At 32.3% G+C, this 19,153-nt stretch overlaps 1 protein-coding gene across 1 annotated transcript; it reads left to right on the forward strand.

The window, feature by feature from the left end:
- The first annotated feature begins 5,713 nt into the window (after nucleotides 1–5,713).
- Nucleotides 5,714–10,383, forward strand: LOC128990115 (putative uncharacterized protein DDB_G0282133). The gene is made up of 4 exons (XM_054412369.1): nucleotides 5,714–6,721; nucleotides 7,243–7,309; nucleotides 9,614–9,691; nucleotides 10,051–10,383. Exons 1-4 carry the CDS (start codon nucleotides 5,732–5,734, stop codon nucleotides 10,143–10,145), a joined length of 1,230 nt encoding a protein of 409 aa, XP_054268344.1. The 5' UTR covers nucleotides 5,714–5,731; the 3' UTR covers nucleotides 10,146–10,383.
- The last annotated feature ends 8,770 nt before the right edge of the window (nucleotides 10,384–19,153 follow it).

The raw sequence follows: 19,153 nt of genomic DNA on the forward strand, positions 1-19,153 counted from the left end.
AATTCTCTTCTCTTAAAGGAACACTACTAAACTTACCTCAACGATTCGGTAATGAGCCATCGGCCTCGAAGGTGTACGGTGTAATAAAGTGAGAGCGATCCTCGCTGATGAACTGAAGGTAGCCGGTTCGATCCCCACCAGACCACCGATAGCAATGACTTTTTGTCAAAGATTTAGCTTAGAATGCGATTGCTTCTTAACAACTACTGTTTTATTACTACAGTATATCTTTTGTTAGAATTTGAGGTATTTAAAATTTTATTTTATGAACAGAACAATTTTTTTCGGTTATTAAACCTTCATTCGATTTTTTCATTATCAGCAAATATGGTTAGTTTGGTTTGGTTATGACAGTTAAATTTTATATTTAAAAAAATGTAAGATTAATTTTATAATTTTTCTTAAAATTAACTAACAGTGAAATAAAAATTACGCGCTGTGGTCTCTACTACAGCGTTGTACACGGATGAATTTTGAACTAAAATATGATGTCATCGTTGCCTCATTTATATCTCCCGTAAGCCAGACCCGATAATTGCAAATCTTCTTTTTCTTTTCTAGTTTATTTTGTTAAAGCTGGCTTGGTTTAGCTAAGCATGTAGCTACACTATTTCAATAATTCAATTTTCCCAGGCTTTTTCAAAATGCTATAAATGTTATTCGTTCGGCTTCGGCCTACATTATTGTTGAAGGCAAATGAAAACAAAATAATGTCACAAAAATTGGGTTTATATTAATTCATGTTACTACACAAAGCTGTTAGTTTATACATATTGCAATAAATTGGTCGGTTTATTACTACTATTGGCATTTTTATTTTATTGAAGAATAACTCAGAAACGAATGAAAAATTGATAACGTGTCAAAAAATGGCTTAAAAATCTGTAAACTATCTTACTCATCTTTTCTCAAACTAATAACATTTTTCTTGGATCTCAATTTTTTTATACCTTATCCTGGCTTCTAGGGGGAACAGCTGCCCCCCCTGCTCATCTCTGGGTACAACCATGTCTGATAGGGGTGTAAGGAAATCATTGTTTATGTCTTGATTAGAATTAGCTGCAGTCTTGCTAGTTTGTCCCCTTTTCATTTCATTACCAGGAATTCCGTACCGGTATATGAGTTTGTATCCACTGCACCACATGGTCTTTAGGTTGAATTATATTTAAGCTGTTCTACAATCTCCGATTTACAATTCTAACTGCTCGTTGCACTGCCCATTTATAGTGTATTCTTATTTTTTTCTATGGCTACCTACTATACCTGTGAGTCATTGAAGTTGAAGATAACAAGATAACCCGATTGTGACATGAGATACTGAATCCTACCGTCCTCCTACCCCTACCACCTTTACATCCACCAATCCAAAATCCAACATACATACATCATACATCGAGAAAGCATGGCAAGATTTGAATGCTGAAAGTCATGCAGCTTCTCAGTACGAAAAGTTTTTGTAGCCCTAATCAATCATCGATTTAATATACTCCTTTTAAAGATTTATTTTATCATCCGTGTGGATTAGCTGTAGATGATTTTAAAGTGTAGGTTCATTAGATATTATCATTATTTAGATTTTTTTTGTTTTATCACTTATTACCATCATAGTCTATCTCGGCCTTTATTGAAAAAACCACCTCAAAATTTCTGAAATCTTTAAACAATGTTCCTGGTGCATTAACTTTTCATCTTGGCGAAGCAACTGAGAACAGGAGGCTAAGTTGAAGGCCCCCTCAAGTATTGGTATGAATATATTGGTTAATTAATATATTGGTTGAATATATTTCTATAAATCAATTATGTTACAGAGGGTGTCTCAGGTCTGGGCGAACCCACAATATTATTATTGTTAATTTCTTGTTTATTTTGTTAACACTCTGTGAATAATGTCATCATTGAACCAGAGAAATGCTTTAAAAAACCCATCATAGAATAACCAACACTATGTAGTATCATTGACTATTGGATGTTTTATTCATGTTACCATTCAACCTATTTTAACAAAATAATGCCACACACACTTGACTTACGTCCTTAGTCCTTGACAATTATTTCAACCAAAGTGTGAGGTGTATATCATGAAATTAAATCTACCCTAAAATGATATTGAAAAGGTAGCAGCATTAAGTGCTAAAACATCATTAAACATGAAAATACATATCAAATTTCCCCTCAGGTTTTGTGATAGGGTAAGAATTTCACCTATCTCAAGTTGTAATTAATACTTCAACATGGAAAGTGTTTAAGTAAAGTGTCACCAAATTGGTTATATGTATTAAAGCTCATACATTGTAAATATCTACATAAAAGTCCGTGGGCCTGGATACAGTTACAAAAGAGATTAAATTTATTCAGTAGGTGAAGTTTAAAAGAAAGGATGTCTTTAATACTTTCGGGTACTACCAAAACCAACAGCATTGGTATTGTGGTTTTAGATCTTAGATCACAGTGGAGTTGGAATGGTGTAGTTTTACTCCATAACTAGATGAGTATACCTGACCTGAAAGGGAGGCACACACTGCTCCTATCAGCTCATGAGCTCATGGTTGTTTTCATTAAATTCAAAAAACGATTTAGTGAAACAAGTTTACATGAAAGTGTTCACTTTGACTTTTGGATACTGAGTTAAGTCATCCCTTCTTTAATGAGCCTACTTTATAAGTATAGTAAGAATGTAGTAGTAAGTAAGTAGGCCTATAGTAAGTATAGTAAGCCCATTTTTTATCCAACAAAAACAAATTATATAGTTCAATAATGTGCCACTTACATGCAGAAATGTGCCAAGATCTAAACAATTTCTCCATTAGTTTTTGTTGTTGTGATAGTCTTTGTAAGAGATTAAAGATGCTACATTAATACAGTATACAAAATAGTAGCCTAATATTTATCCTTAGTTTGGCTTGGTTGAAGATATTGAGTATTCTAATTCAACGGAAATCAGTTAAATTATCATCCCACTCTCACTGCTGTGGAGGCTTTAATTCATCTAATCAATTTTTCCCAACTTTAACATGCAAGATTGAAAATGTCTAGTCCTACTAGATCAAAGGAGAAGTGCTTAAGACTATTTTAGTAGGTTTTTTATCATCTTGAATTGGAAACGGAATTATTTTGTTTAAATATTATTTGTCCCAAAGATTAAAAACAAACCAAATGCGGTACAGTATCTCTAATATGGAGAACTGACACCGATTAAGAGAGAAACTGGCAATAGATAGGCTATATTATCTCAATTTCAGGTATAATATATTTTTTGTCACGGTACATTTTATATAGTCCAGATTTAGTGTTACACACATACACAATATTGTGATTAGTTGGTTTGTGAAGTTCAATTGTTGCTTTCATCAAATATATGTTAACACATGTTTCCAGCACCATTAATAATATTGTTTAGAAATTAGAAGAGCTCATACTATTTTGTGAATTAAAAATCTTTTGATATGAGTGTGCAAAATAAAATTCTGCAATCAACAATTTTGTGTAAGTTAAATATTTACTTCAATTACAAAATTAGCTATCAAATGTATGTAAGCTAGAAATCACAAAGTCATTATCATTGCTAGAAATCATTTTACCTCTGGTCAACAAAACCTTTAAGATTAAAATAGGCGAATCATTCAGATCCATCTCAAATAATATCAACCAACTTTATTTTTGTGAATGTACCTTAATAATCTTAGATAATTAAAACATATCATGTAAGATGTGTTAATTAGTAAATAAAAAATAACTGTCATGACTTACTATTTCCAAGTTTGCTTAAGTACAAATTTACTTACATGGGAGACGGACAGCGTCCCAGATCTTTGTTTGGGTTAATCCCCTGATTTGTGGCCTGAGGGTAGTGGTCACCGGAGGAGGGGTGGGGAATCGAGAATTCTGAATCCTACCGGAGGCGTTAAATTTTTGTCAAAGATTTCGCTTAGAATGCGATTACTTCTTAACTGTAGGTACATCTTTTGTTAGAATTTAAATCGTTTATAATTTTATGATCAGAAATATTTTTCTATTAGTAAACCTTTGTACGATTTTTTCATTATCAGCAAGTTTGGTTGGTTTGGTTAGGTTATGACAGTTTAACCCTCCAAGTGTCCATAGTTTAGGCCTTAATGTCCACCTATTTTTGGCGCATTTGCAAGGTTTTATTAAAACGGATCTGAGAAGCTTAAAACCATGTTAATTCTAATGTTCTATATACCATTTTGTTTGGAAAATCATGGGCTTCAATATTATATATAAAACATAAGGAACATTTTAAAAAAAAAAAAAATTTTAGGTAAAAAAAAATATAATTTTGAAAATTTTCAAAAAAAAAATAAGTTCGCGCTCAATGAAATTGTATAAATTATAGGCCTATAAATATTTGAAAATAGCCACTTTGTTCTAAATTTTATGAGGATTACAAATATATAATAATATAAGGAAGTATATTTGCAAATAAATAAGTTATGGGCAAAAAACTGATTTCAGTACATAGCGTTTAGCTAAGAATGCATAGCCTAACCATAGCTAGGAATCTGGCTGATAATTTACATCAATATCACTACCTACTTCTTCAGGATCATCAACCAGCACTTCAAAACCACTTAAATCTTCTTATAATGCACCACGTATATCACTACTTTTGATTTTTAACACTAAAACAATGATAAACGTAATAAAACACATCAGTCATCGGTCCGGGGGAACCTAGCTGTTTACAAATACACGCACGTCAGCTGTCTGCTACAATATTTTCGGAACTAAAATGAATAAGAGACAGACCTCTGGAGAAAGCTTAGAATATTACGGAAAGAACGATACCTAACTCGATCCAGTTCAATCCGATTCAGTCAGTCATAGAGCCTTCGCCGTAAACGATGTCTGCGTGTCGAAAAATCGACAAGTAACACTACACAAAGTGTGCTGCTTGTCGAATTTTCGTCAAGTAACACTGGGAGGGTTAATTTTACAATAATTTAAAAATTATAAAAATGAATTTTAGCCATTTGTAGTTTTATTTTATGAACAGAACTATTTTTTTTATTAAACCTTCATTCGATTTTTTATTATCAACAAGTTTGGTTAGTTTGGTTAGGTTATGACAGTCAAATTAAATTTAAATTTAACCGACAAACGATACGTTTTGACAGCGACAGTAATAGAGCTAACAATTTGAAGCTAACAGTTCGGCTATGCACGGTATGATGCGGAAGCGTTCGACACCAACCTACGGTCAACCGACTGTGATTAAGAGGATTAAGCCTGGTGCATGTGCCTACACCCTACTTACATATCTCCGTATTCTCATTTATTATACTATTTAAAGCCACTTCTGGAGAGAAAGAGAGAGAGAGGGAGAGATTTTGGTACAAAAACCCACATATGGCTCACAAGTAATCTTTATGATAGCAAATATTTTTTTTACTCTAATTTTTTTTTTATTATCATTACCCAGAACCTGCCAACAGGGAACCTGCCCAGTAAAGTCATCTGGGCAAGAAAACATTTTAAACCGTTACAAGTACAGGTATTTCTTAGGTTGCTAATAGCAGTAATAGTCAACAGGTATAGGTTGCTAACAGTATGCCCCTTTAGCTATTTACGGTAGTCAATGCTATTACTAAACATAAAGTTTGTCTTTGATCATCACGTACTTGAACAATTTGAATTGGCCAATATTTTCAAGCTAATCGTATTATTTTGTAAATACTATGTTCTTTCAATTTCAGGGTTGAATCTGTTTGTCATGTTCATCCACCACGATGTGTTGGCGCTTCATCTTGACAAATCAAGAGTATACCTTTTTCATGAGGTTGAAACAGACTTTGGTTATAACTTTTCCGATAATAAATCATCGTTGACTATATCTCCATCTAGTGAGAAAGCAAACAATGTTGAGGGGAAATTTGATTCATCCTCAAACTTTACCAAACTTCCTCTTGAAAACCATACAATTAATTTTGTACCCCATCATCCCATTGGTGAAATACAATTCAAAGCAGATGAAAACACCTCAGTTGCAACGTCAATCAAGCAGTTCACTACACCAAAGTTTGAAGATGTGATGGATCCGCAGTTTGTAGAAAGTGAGATGACCAGATATTTCTTCCTAAGAGCGATTTCAAATCTGATAGAGCATATCATGTCAGCTCTATTTGCTGTGGAAGATCTGCAGCAAGTAACTGAATCACCATTCTTTGATTATGACTTGTCACCTTCACACAACCTGAGTAAGAGAGATGCTGATCCTGAGAGCATGTTGAAGATAAATAATGAAGATCTGAATGCGAACCATACATTAGAGCTTAAAAATGCTGATACAAATACTTCAAGCGTTGAAAACAACATTAACGATAGTAACTCAGACAGTTCTCACTTTACAGGTGGAAAAAATAGTTTAAACACACTGATTTCATTAAGTTTTGCAAACAAATCAAACCTCATGAGCATCAACGAAACACTCTCTCAGAACTTGACTTATCCTCAAAACATTTTCACGAATCTCAGCAATGATGATACAGAAGTAAACTCAACTAAGGGAAAAGAAAATAATGAAAATCTGACTAAAATAGTAAAAAGTGACAATTTTAAAGTCCTGTCAGATGGATCTGGTCCAAACAAAATGGAATTACTGACAAATCAAGCTGAAAAACCAAAATCTATTGATGCAGGTGTGCAACCGTTTCACTACAGAGATGGAAGCCTGCTGTTAAATGATGAAGTGGAGAATAAGAAGGTATGTTGCCATAAATTCTTCTATAGCCTATAGTAAAAGATAAAACTAAGCATTTTGTAGATGAGATGTGTAACAAACTGTTCAAATGGTTGTTGAACTTATTCCTATTTTTATGGAATGATGATGAGGATAATTTATATAAAAAAGTTGTAGGATAAAAATCTAGCTTTGGGTTTTCATAGAGATTTTATAAATATTAAAACATACATTTATTGTCCTGCATCTACTATCATTGTCACCCCTCAACACTAAAGTAAAAAAACTGCCAATATTATATCCTGATTATATTTTTCAGAAAATTTCATCATCTTCCTTCTTTGTTGATAATTAAATTTTCATGCACAGCCTAACAGTATTTTAGTGAACAATAATAAAAGAATTTAAGTTATTCAATAAAATTTCCTCATGAAAATGGGAGTGGCCAGTCAGTTGACCTTTTAGAATTTCTGTTTTGAACCCTTTAAGTTAGACATTATGCCAATAATTATATCGGACAATCAAAGTTTTAATATTTTTTTTAGGATTCACAATTCTATGGTGAAGTTTTTCCTGTTGAGGACCACGATGAATTCAATGAACACTTAAAAGGTAAAGTCAATGATGCGTTTAGAATATATTTTTATATGGAAATAGCCAAGTTATAAAATACATATAGGTGATCAATTCTGTGGCCAAAATTCAGGTTTTATATTCTTTAGAAAACTTAAGTTCTAAAAGGATTTAAAGTAGGGTGAATGCTGTATTAAATTATCATTCATAATCATACAATATACTGTAATTTTTGTCATTGCCATAAAGGTTATCATCATAAATTAAATGGCACATGTGATGATTATTTGTTAGTAAGATAATTTTCTGTCAATTTCTATACTAATTATTAGTTTTTACTAATTTCATTTTCTGGATTGGGGCTCCTTTTTGCCCCCTTTGGTGATTATTGACTATCTTATTTATAGTAATCTATATCATATTATCAAATGAGTATGTATACTTTAAGTTAATCGACTTCTTATCAAAGTTATTTTAGTACCTACATTTTGGGATTATTCGTTAAAAACGTTAAAATGTTGTTGATACCTCATCCTCTTTTTAAAATAACTTTTACAATGCATTTTTAGAGGTAGGCCTATTCACTCGTAAATAAATTAATAGATGTGCTTTAATTTAAAGCTACAACATGAGTAAAACTTCCTTTAAAAGTCCTAAAAGGAGCTTGGTAGAAGTTTGTGGTTTTACACATCACAATTGGTTGATGTCAAAGGCTGTTCTAGGCGTTTGATGAACACCCTGCAATCTATAAGTGGGACCTAGTTGAATCTAATATTTAGCTTCAATGGTCCGGGCTTAAAAACAGCTGATCTTAGTCAGCCATTTTATATCTTTGCCTTAAAATATGCATTCTGGTGTGTGTATTTTTTTACATTAGACCAAGTATTATTGCTTAATCTAATGTTATAGCTTAGCTCCCCAGATTGATGACTCCCTCTTGACAAATATTCCAAAATTAGTCTTCCTTGCTAGGTGGCTTCCCGTTTTGAAAATGTTAATGAAAAATAATGAACACCTCAAGACTGTTTAAGGGCAAGTCACACTGAGCTCCCTTCCGCAGCGGGAGCGAATTTTGAAAAATCGCTAACCATGTTATCAAATGTGCCAAGTCACACCGCACTACCACGCCCCCGCAGGCGTAGGTACTCAGCGATTTTGTTTGACTACTGTGGTGGGAGTTTTGTCTGGCGCATGCGCAAAGGGGCATCTCGAATGGCCAAGCTATAAAGTTTAAAAGTAATACAGATTAATACAGTTTGAAAGAAAATTTATTTTGTTTGATGATGTATGTTGTTTTGTATTATTTTCGTAGTATACGTTAATCACCAGAAAAAATAATTTTTTTTTACCATACAAAAATAATGTTTTCAGTAAAAAATTATTGTTTCCTATCAAATGTGTTATATTGTCGACGTTAACAAACAATTTTGTATTGTTTCATCAACTGTTTCAACTTGCAACAACCAAAACTGTACAATCAATGTAAACTTGAACTTTTAATATAAGGTTTAGCAAAAAAATTACATTAGGCTAGTTTTAAAATAGTCGTATGTTTTTATTTAAAAAGTAAATAGTCTTTGTAGTGTAGCAAAAAATAACGCTCAAAACCCTGAAAGTGGATAATTTATCCTTATCCATATTTAAAATGGTTGAACTTCCAACATAAGGTCCAAATTAAATTTTTTAAATAATTACAGATCACTTTTTATATACGCTAACAAATAAATAAACCCATTCAATGCTTCTTAAACACTTTACTACTTTAAAAACCAGAAAACTTACATGTCATACCAAACAGGTAAGATGTGTTTCTTATGTAAAATAAATTGTAATGAAATAATCTCAAAACTTCCGCTGCAGACGCAAACTTTTGGTGTGACATGGCTCAAAGAAAAACATCTGCGCGTGGTACTCCCGCGGCAGGAGTGGCGTATGTCGGTGTCACATGGACTTTAGGGTGTTTTAATATTACAACATAGGTTTAAATTAATCATTAAAACTTACTATTTAAACTACTAACAAACACACCTGAATGAGAAAAAGTCCAAATAGGCATAAGAAAGACCAAACTTGACACAAAGCAACAGCGTAGTTTTAATATTTCACAGACTTGAAAAACTCTCTTCAACTCATACCTTCCTTAGATGAAAATGCTGTTCGAGAGGGTGAAATATTTGAATGCTCTGTGTATAATGTAAAGTTGTGTGTTTCTTGTACCAGTTTGAACTCTTTTTCATTCAGAGGTACAGTAAGGCTGCTATCCTCACTAAAAATCCTAAAAACCTAGGCTCATGTGGGTTTATGTTGTCGTTGTTATCACAAAACAATTTATTTCATTTTCAGATGATGACCACAACAATAATACAAGTTTATTGGCAACAGCTTTGATATGTACAACAGTATTTCTTTTGCTTCTTCTTGGTAAGTAAATATTTTTCTCATTATAATCTCTCCAGCAACAAACCCGATTCACTCTTTTTGATACAACTTTTAATGCAAAGCTCTTTTGAACTAATACTTTTGCTCGATTCTGCATATGCTGCATGGTTCATCCATGTTTTCCAGTACATTTGTAAATGTTGATTAAACCTATTTGATATAGAAAATAAGGAAATGAGGGCTCAACAACATTTGGAATTAAGTTTTAGGGTGTTACTGCTTATTAATTAGTTACTGGGATGGGAAGAATTTAACGAGTTTATTTTTAGTCAGCAGAGTAAGTGTAAATAGAATACCAGTTTTGAGTCAGCATTTCCACAAAAAAATTATTATTTTTGCAGGAGTTTTGGCCTTGGCAGGAGGTTATCTTTATCGCAGACATCAGCCTGACTCTGGGAACCAAAGTGCATCAAATTCCCAATCTGTTGTCGCATAAAACTCAATAGTCATTTTCACTCAGAACAACGTAACTTAGTTTGAAATTTATTTTGCTTTAGACAATTTTGTTTGCCACATTTGCATGGATTGTAAGGCGATTATTTTGTTTTATATGGTTGTAATCAGTAACTTAAGTTATGTAGAAATCAAAATTTTTGTAAAAGTGCTGCAGAAGAACTTGCTTTGTGTGATTGTTAGAATCAATAATAAAATGAATTAATGATTTTTTTCTAGAATACAGTGAGTGAATCTTATTCTAGAATGATCTTAATTTTCAAAAACTAAGTCAATAATTTTTCATTTCATTTCATTTCAACACCTTCAATAGCACAGGCCTTTCTGGCCTTTCATGATAAAGAACTGCTTTTATCTTCGTCTTCAACGGACACCTTTATCCTTAAATTAGAACACATAGCTGGTTGTATTTATTTGCTCTAAGATCTTTGTTAAATTTAAATTAAAGTTTTCCTTTAGCTAAAGGTTTTAAAGGTGTTTGTTGTTACCCATTTTTAAAACATGACCAAAACAATACTTGGTTATGAAATATATTTGATTAAGATAAGTAGTTTTTCAGGTAGGTTAGGGGCTGATTAAAACAAAATTTTACTAAGGTGTTAATAAGGAAATTATAGACATTATTATTGACTTACAAAGATAAGTCTACTATACGTACCAGCGAGTGAATGCCATAGCAAGATTTTAAAAAGCACAAAGGCTGTCCATTACAAGTGAAAGTAGAAAAGTCACTTTGACCTCTGTACAAATACAGATATTTATTTAACAAAAAGTTAAAACCACAAAACGTCTCACAAATTGCTGTATTTTTCTTCACCATTACATTTTTCCAATACATGTGATACACCATTTTCATTCCATAACAATGAACATCTAAATTATTTTCTAAAACATTTTATCAAAAATATTCTTGATGATTAGTTGATAAATTTCTTCTCGGTGTGTAGGAACGAGACTCAACAGAACAGTGCAATACGCTGCCACTGATGTTGACATCTGGAAAAGTGTACATTTTATCGATTTAAAAGGATTTTTTTTGCAAGGCAGAGCAAAGGTTATCTAATAGGCTTTTTATCATATTTGACTGAATAACTCTCAGCTAATCTGTATTACAAAAAAGGTGTTTTTTTATTCTGTATTGTGTGTTAAACATAGTAATTCCGTTTTATCTTTTTGTATAATTTTTTTAATATAACTACTGGATAATTTAAGTTATTGTATTTAAGAGTATTGTAACCAGTTTCCTATCCATGACTGAAAATGGCTGAAAATGGACTGAAAAGAACATGTCCAGTAAACATATTTTATAAACTGCCAATTCCCATTAGATACATTGAAATGCCCTCAGTACATATTTCTTTAATTTTTAAATCGTGTATCTGTAAAATTGGAAAAGGTGTAAAAAGAACAATTTTCATAAGCATTCACCAATTGTAAACAAATTTTAATGTTCAAAAATTTGTTATAGATAAATACATTCCCTTACTTACTGCCTCCTCGTAGATCCAGATTAAACCAATTCATAAAAGAAATAGGTATATACTTTGCCTACATAATTATATAGCCATGATTTTACTAAAATTTCAAATGGTTGTCATCTTGGATTGGGTGTGATAGAGACCTCGAAGTTCCGTTGTTCTTCTCCTTTATCATACCTATTACAATTAATGTTTAACTTAACGTCAGTTAATTTTTTTTATTAGGGCTGCCCCAAAATAGTTTAAAAGACAAAGTATCTAATGTAGCAAAAGGTAAAACTGCTGTTTAACTTAAATAATTTATATTTATTGCTCAGAAAGATTTACTAAGTTTTCTTTTACTGATATTGCCTGATCAAAAGACTAATATTGATAATTTGCGTCCCCAATTGCCGCTACTAATTTTTATCAATACATTAGTTCTTGAACTGTATATGTTCATCCCTTGCTATACTAGATAGGTAGATGATTTTCACACTGAGGCTAGAGGTCTATGTGGACGGGCAAATGCAGGGTTAAGAGAGAGGGCTCCTCAGGACTGGGCACACACAGTCACACAGTAACTAAGACATTGACACTGAGCAGAGACTGGCAGGGAGGGTCTACACCTCTCTCAGTTCCAGGAACAACCCCTCACAATAAAGCCAGTGGACCATAAGACTAATGAGGAAACTCACTGAGTACAAGGTTAGCTTCTGAAAAATTATAAAATATTTACGAGAAATGTTGATTATATTGAACTGTAGGTATAAACAGTTAACAATTGCTTGATTTCGAGCAAGAGGTACACTAGTAAAAATAAATTGGTTACAAAAATGTAAGTACTTACAGAAACAATGGTCTGTTTATTCACTTTGAACAGATGTTCCGGGAATATGTCTTGCTCTGACAGATGAAGTTGTAGAGTAAATAGATGTACCTGAATGTCACATAGTAGATTAGTTGCAATTCTTGAAGTGTAATCTTTGTGATTGTGTACCTATGTGAACGGATCTAATTAGCTTCTACATTTACCCTCAAATTAAAGTGACAGTGGGCTTTTGCAGATTTGTCACACATTCTATGATAATGATGCCCTTGGCAAATTTGAAGTTTGAGAATGCTATACATATTTTCTAAGTCTTTAGATTTGTAAGTGTTCGATGCAAAAAGGTAAAATGGTCATAACTTATCAATAAGCATGTAATTGTTCTAGCTATGCTATCCTTTCTCTAACTTACTTAAATGAAAACTAAAAAAAAGCCAAATATAAATTTGCATATAGTCTTAAGGTTTGCTACCATAGGTGTATCCATTTTTTGGTGATAACAGTTGTTAAATTTTTGCAATTAATTCATTTTTATGTATCTACACAGTAAATTAATAAAGAATAATTGATTTACAACAAATAAAAAAAAACATATTCTGCTCTACTACTCTACTGATTTTATACCCATGTTAGATTAAGAGTTACTGCACACATATGTCCATTATCAGTACCTGCTTTTGGAATCTTGGAGACATTTGTTGAAGAATAATACTGCAAAAGACATCTGTCATCCCACTGTTCTGAAATTACAAAATTTATTGTTATAAGCTTATATAGGTAAATGTGTTTAGTGTTTGTAATATTGGATGTACAAAAAGCGAGAATGATATTGCAAAGTGAGATTTCTAATTCCCAAAGGTGAAGTTTGATTTTACTCTTATCACAAGTGAAACATTGAAAAGTGTAAACACTTTTCCTTTCATCCCTAAAATCATCCTATTCAGTTTGTTGGTTGTATATCGCTGTCCACACCACTGTCCACACACCCTATAAAATGTTTTGTCTTTAAGCGAATTTCCCTATAGGAAAGTAAATATTGGTTTTTCTCATTTTTGACATTCAAAACAAAAACATTCCTAATTTCTCTGAGTACCATTTTTTAGAGCTTAAAAAACTAATAATTTAGTATAAAGGGGTTTTTTACAGTTAGTCACCGAAAAAATTCAAAAAATCTTAAATTTAAAATTACCATGCTATCCTTATGGAAAATAAGTAAACTGTTATAGTTTTCTTGTTTACGGATATATTTTGATCAAACTTGGCAAATTAACTTATTTTACTCTAAGCTATTGATATTCTACTAAAAAAACCACTTTATTACCTTCCCTTTAGCAGCAAACCTAGGTACTTGTTAAACATAATGTTATTTAAATAGATTTAATTGAAAATCCAATCGGGCAAATGGAAATTCGGTTAGTCTGCAGGTTTGCTGCAACAGGGGTATTTTTTGTCTACATTCTACCATTATCTACTGCAGTCAGCAATGATTCTACATTATCATATTTTTATCTGCATCATATCATTTTCTAAATTAATACATCTTTTATAACTGTTGTGCTACCATTTTACTAAACAGGATTACTTACCTCCTTTTTTATAAGCTCTGCAAATTTCACTACCACGTAGATCTCAATGAAATTCTTGAGAATAAAAACTATTGAATACAGAAGGAAAACCTGACTCAGTATTTGCATAAATAGACAAATGATCCTCAAATATGCATGACAAAAGAAAATCGTTGTTGCGATTCCAAAATATTTGTTAAATTTATTTTGGATCCTAGACAATTGAAAGTAGAGTAATCTGTATCGATCCAAAACTGCTTCCTTTTGTCCATCCAATGCATCGTGGATTGCGAGCACAATCTTGGTATTGAGATTCCTATATCTGATTGCGATTTCATATGAGAAAAATATAATTAAAACACTGAACCGAAAACTTAAAACGTTTGACAGAAGTATTTGACAAGCAGTGATGGTTCTCATCAGTTGCAGATTAGTAAAGATCCAAAATGTTTGTTTAAAGGAATAAACAGTCAACAAAACTACAACAATTGTCAGAAAAAAGAAGACTGATAAAAATACCAATCCTGATATTTTCCCATATTTTTTGTTATGTGTTGGTTGTCTCTGATGTTTGCATATCAATTTCACCTTATCAAAAACATCTATTTCAAAAAGAAGATCCAAAAACCGTTGGCGTTCAAAATACACAAAGAAAAAGCTAAATAAGCTGTAGACAAAATCAATTGCAAACAACGCTGTGGGAGTGACGGTTAAGGAAAACATGTATGAATGGAAGGTGATGATGAAAAATCCATAAAAAAGTACACAAGACTTTATGAAAAGCAGTTTGGAAAAATAGTAAGTATGGTAGCTGTTTCGAGATTGGGAGAGTTCTTCTTTATAGACAAACAAATCTAACCAAGTCAAAATATTTCGAATAAAACGGAAGTGTTGATGCACAGAGTCTTGTTCATCCATGGTTCAACAAAGTACAAACATCACTGACTGGAAAATCAATGTTTCCTAACTTGTTTACTCTAGATATTGTCATTCAATTGATGTTCTGATTTTGAATGGAATTAATGGGATTAAAACCTGTCCCATATTTTTAGCTTACTTAATGATAATTACCTGGGTGTTTCATCTAATTCATATTCAAACACCTTGAAACCTAGTATTTTTTAGTGATTACGCTTTTAATTTTTTTTAAAGGAAAATCAGTTATAGCCCCTCAATTTCTTTAGATATGCTGGGGATCGAACTTGTCCCTCTCGCACTGAAGTCCAAGATACAAACCACTTGGAAAGCATTACGCTCGAATTTTAGCACATCCACAGACACCGAGCCAGAAATTCCAATTGCACTTTGAACCCTTGGATATCGTGTTAGTAAATAATTGATCTATTTTTGAAAATCATCTTACAGCTTTTTATGGTGGAACTTTTCCAAGCGATAAAGAGAGATTCCCTCTCTCATTATAACCCAGTCCTTCTTTATTATTATTATTATTATTATTATTATTATTAATATTATTATACATACCAACGGCAGAGCCATTTGAAGAGAAAAAGCAACAAACAGTTTCCAACTTACACAAAAACTATGTGACAATCGATAGAACAATAGAAAAAATCAACAATAATAACGATAGAATTAATACAATATAAATAAATACAATATAAATAAATAACAATATAAATAAATAACAATATAAATAAATAACAATATAAATAAATAACAATATTAATAATAACAATATAAATAAATACAAAACCCGTTACAATAAATATGTAAATGAATATAATGATGACAAAAAGTTGAAAAATAGCGCAAGCTGAATAACAACAAAAAAGATTGATGGTGAAAGCATAGACATAAGTTCGATTAAGGAATTTCATTTCGTCGCTTGCCAAGGACAGTGAGGAACTTTCTTCGAGCTAGTTTGAAGCCGTCGAAGAAAACGTCCACTGCGCTTGACACCGTGTTTCCCAGGCGAAGAATCCTAGCGAGTGGACTGTTGGCGTCATAGGATGTTGACCTGAAACGCCGGCCAAAAAATGCTCTGAGACGATGCTCTTTAACAGATGATCTAGCTTAAGGTGGGCTGAACTACCAAGCCCTAACATAGCTACCATAGATTAATAAGAATACTCGAGTATGTTTAATCTATGCTAATACCATTGGCGGGGGGAGCAAGCTAGTCTCGTGGTAGAGAGCAGGGCTTCAGAACGCCTGTTCAAATCCTATCAATCACCAAACGGTTTTATCTATGTGATAATGCCGCAACCCCCAAGCCTGAATTTTTAGCCTGAATTGATGTGTAAAACAGATTCAGACTAGAATCTAGCATCTTAGGGTGAAGATGGTCATAAAATGTTGGCCCAGTCTCAAACGTTTCCAAAATATCAAAAGAATATAAATTTTACATTTAGCAAATTTACGGAATAAGTCTCATGGTTAGACCTACAAGGGGAACCTATTTTTTCCTGTTTCGATGTCCCCAGAGGCCAAAAAAATCCGTTCAATGAGTGAAAATTTAAAAACGTACGTTTTCATGTCCCTGGCCTTTTACTTCGTAGCTACTGGATTTGTAGTTTATTATTATGTGTTTTAATATTTTTTGGGATGGGGGCAACATGTTACACACATTTATTTGGTTTTAAATAGGTTCTAGGTATTTTTTTCGTATTTTTAAAGTCTCGAAATTCACGACCATGACGTGTCCCTAGGGTACATTTTCCAACTTTCACGCTGTTTTTAGACTAATTATTCATGCCAAAATGTATAAAGCCATATTTTTATGTCATCAATGGTTATTAAACTTACAAAAGAGGAGCATATTATAATTTTATTGTCATTGCAAACTGACTACCATGACATAATAAGTCTGTCCCTCGATTTGGCGTCACGACCATTTGGGAAAAATTTTCAACTTTGAAGCACGACAGTGGCAAGCCTGGCGTTGATGGAGTCAGTTGGTTTTAGAGACTAGTTCGGGGTGTACGTCAGGATTGTAGTGCCGGTCGTTTTGAGTTGAAAGGAGGAATTACAAGATTAATACAGGTAAGGTTGTGTTTTTTGTAATTTTGGTGTGTCCATGACCGTACATAGTCATTCGATGAAGTAGACATGGTGTTAATTTTTGTTTATAAGATATTTCAGTTGCTAGATTAACCTAGAAGTCCACTTTGTATCCTCGAACATGAGGTGCAGAGCTACCGCCAGAACAGAGCCAAATAACACGTAATTTCACGACCAAAGTTTCACGACCATCGCGGGTTTTTTCACGACCTATCCAGCCTTATGGATTATAGTGTGTTTGGTCGTGACAATAACTTTAATATAATTGTAATTTGAACAGTTTAGTTCAATTGAAACACATATTTTTATTATAACTAACAGTATAATTAAAGGATTGTTTAGAAAGATTTAGATTTTTTTAGAAAACTCACGACCGTACCGCTTGTCCCTGACCATCACGTTTATGATTTCTATCATAAAAATTTCAAAAATTAAAATATCGTCATATTTCAATGTTTTATACACAAAAGAAGCACGCCTCTATGCAAACATAAAGATTTTTCGGGTCTCAGGTAAGTTTTTTCGGAGTTATACAAACTTAAAAAGATTTTATTGGCTTTTTTTCAATTTTTTGAGTTTTTTATTTTTTTCTAGAAAGACCAAATATACTAAAAGCTCAGTGACCTTTTTAATGTATAATGGTCATAAAAGTAAATTAGTTTATAGCAAAACATAGTTATAAAAATAATATTAACTATTTTTAATATTCATTTAAACGTCTGTTATGGTCGTGACAGGATTTTGTGTTTTTCCACTAAAGATGCTCTTTAAAAAAAAAAACTACCAAAGATATTGCGTTACCATGGACATTTTATGAAACTTCAAATGTCAATAAAATCAAAAAAATAATAAAAGTTTTGAAAAAAGGGGAAACAAATTTGCAAAGTGTTTTTCCTGAAAACGTACGTTTTTAAATTTTCACTCCAATACGTTTTCTGGTAAAAAAAACACCCAATTTTGATTTTATTCAAACAAGCTTGCAAACCAGCATGTTCAGACTATGAGAACGGGGTCTCGCAGGGAGTTTCATGGCGTAAAAATGGAGTGTTCCCTTTTTTCAAGATCAAAACATAAAATTTTGTAGCTTACCGTAATTTCTTCTAAAATATTGGTTTAAAAATCTGCATTGGGGTTTTCTCAGATGCCAAACACATTGCAATACTCAAAATCTAAAAATGTTGTAGCTTACCGTAATTTATTTCTTCCAAACCATTTTGTAGAGCTTGAATAACAAACAATTTTGTATCTTGAACCTTGGTTCTACAACAGATGGTTTCAAAGAAAGTAAAGAAATCCCTATACATTTCCTAATCTTTCGGATTAATTAACCTGTTGTAGTTTGCTTGTTTAGAAGTATAGAGTCTCATCAAATTTAGCAAATTTTATTTTTTTTACTGAAATATTAACATTTTAATAAAAAACAGTATTACCTTCAAGTATATAAATGGTTCTGTTGCTACATAAAGTTACCCCTAAAATCTACAATTTCAGTATGAATTATCACTAAACAACTTTTTATACCAATCTTGGGCATTGATAAACTACAACATAAAGCTCACCATTTAAAATTTGAAAACTATTTAATTGTAAAACTAACTTACTTTTCATGTTAATGTTAATACATTTTGTATTGATTGTTTCAAACCGATTATTATTTTTTAAACTTAATACCTCTAGAAATCCTTTGTTTACAAATTCCGTTTTTGCCAATCTTCAAAAACACAAAAAAAGGAAAAATCAATTTTATTAGCTTTTGTAACCATACTCGGGTGTATTTTATTTTTTAGAATACATGCTAAGACAGTAAAATTGTAAATTTTTGTATGGAAACCATCCAAACCCTAGAGTTGTTACATGGAGCCAGCAAGTTGCGTGTAGTGGAGTAGTGGATGTTAGTGTGTAGGTGAGTGTAGTGGAGTAGTGGATGTTAGTGTGTAGGTGAGTGTAGTGGAGTAGTGGATGTTAGTGTGTAGGTGAGTGTAGTGGAGTAGTGGATGTTAGTGTGTAGGTGAGTGTAGTGGAGTAGTGGATGTTAGTGTGTAGGTGAGTGTAGTGGAGTAGTGGATGTTAGTGTGTAGGTGAGTCATTTATCTTTTATCTCAGCTTATCTCAATGAACT

Source organism: Macrosteles quadrilineatus, unplaced genomic scaffold (assembly GCF_028750875.1).
Source record: "Macrosteles quadrilineatus isolate MER2022 unplaced genomic scaffold, UCM_ALF_1.0 Scaffold_3__2_contigs__length_128488019, whole genome shotgun sequence".
Taxonomy (NCBI): domain Eukaryota; kingdom Metazoa; phylum Arthropoda; class Insecta; order Hemiptera; family Cicadellidae; genus Macrosteles; species Macrosteles quadrilineatus.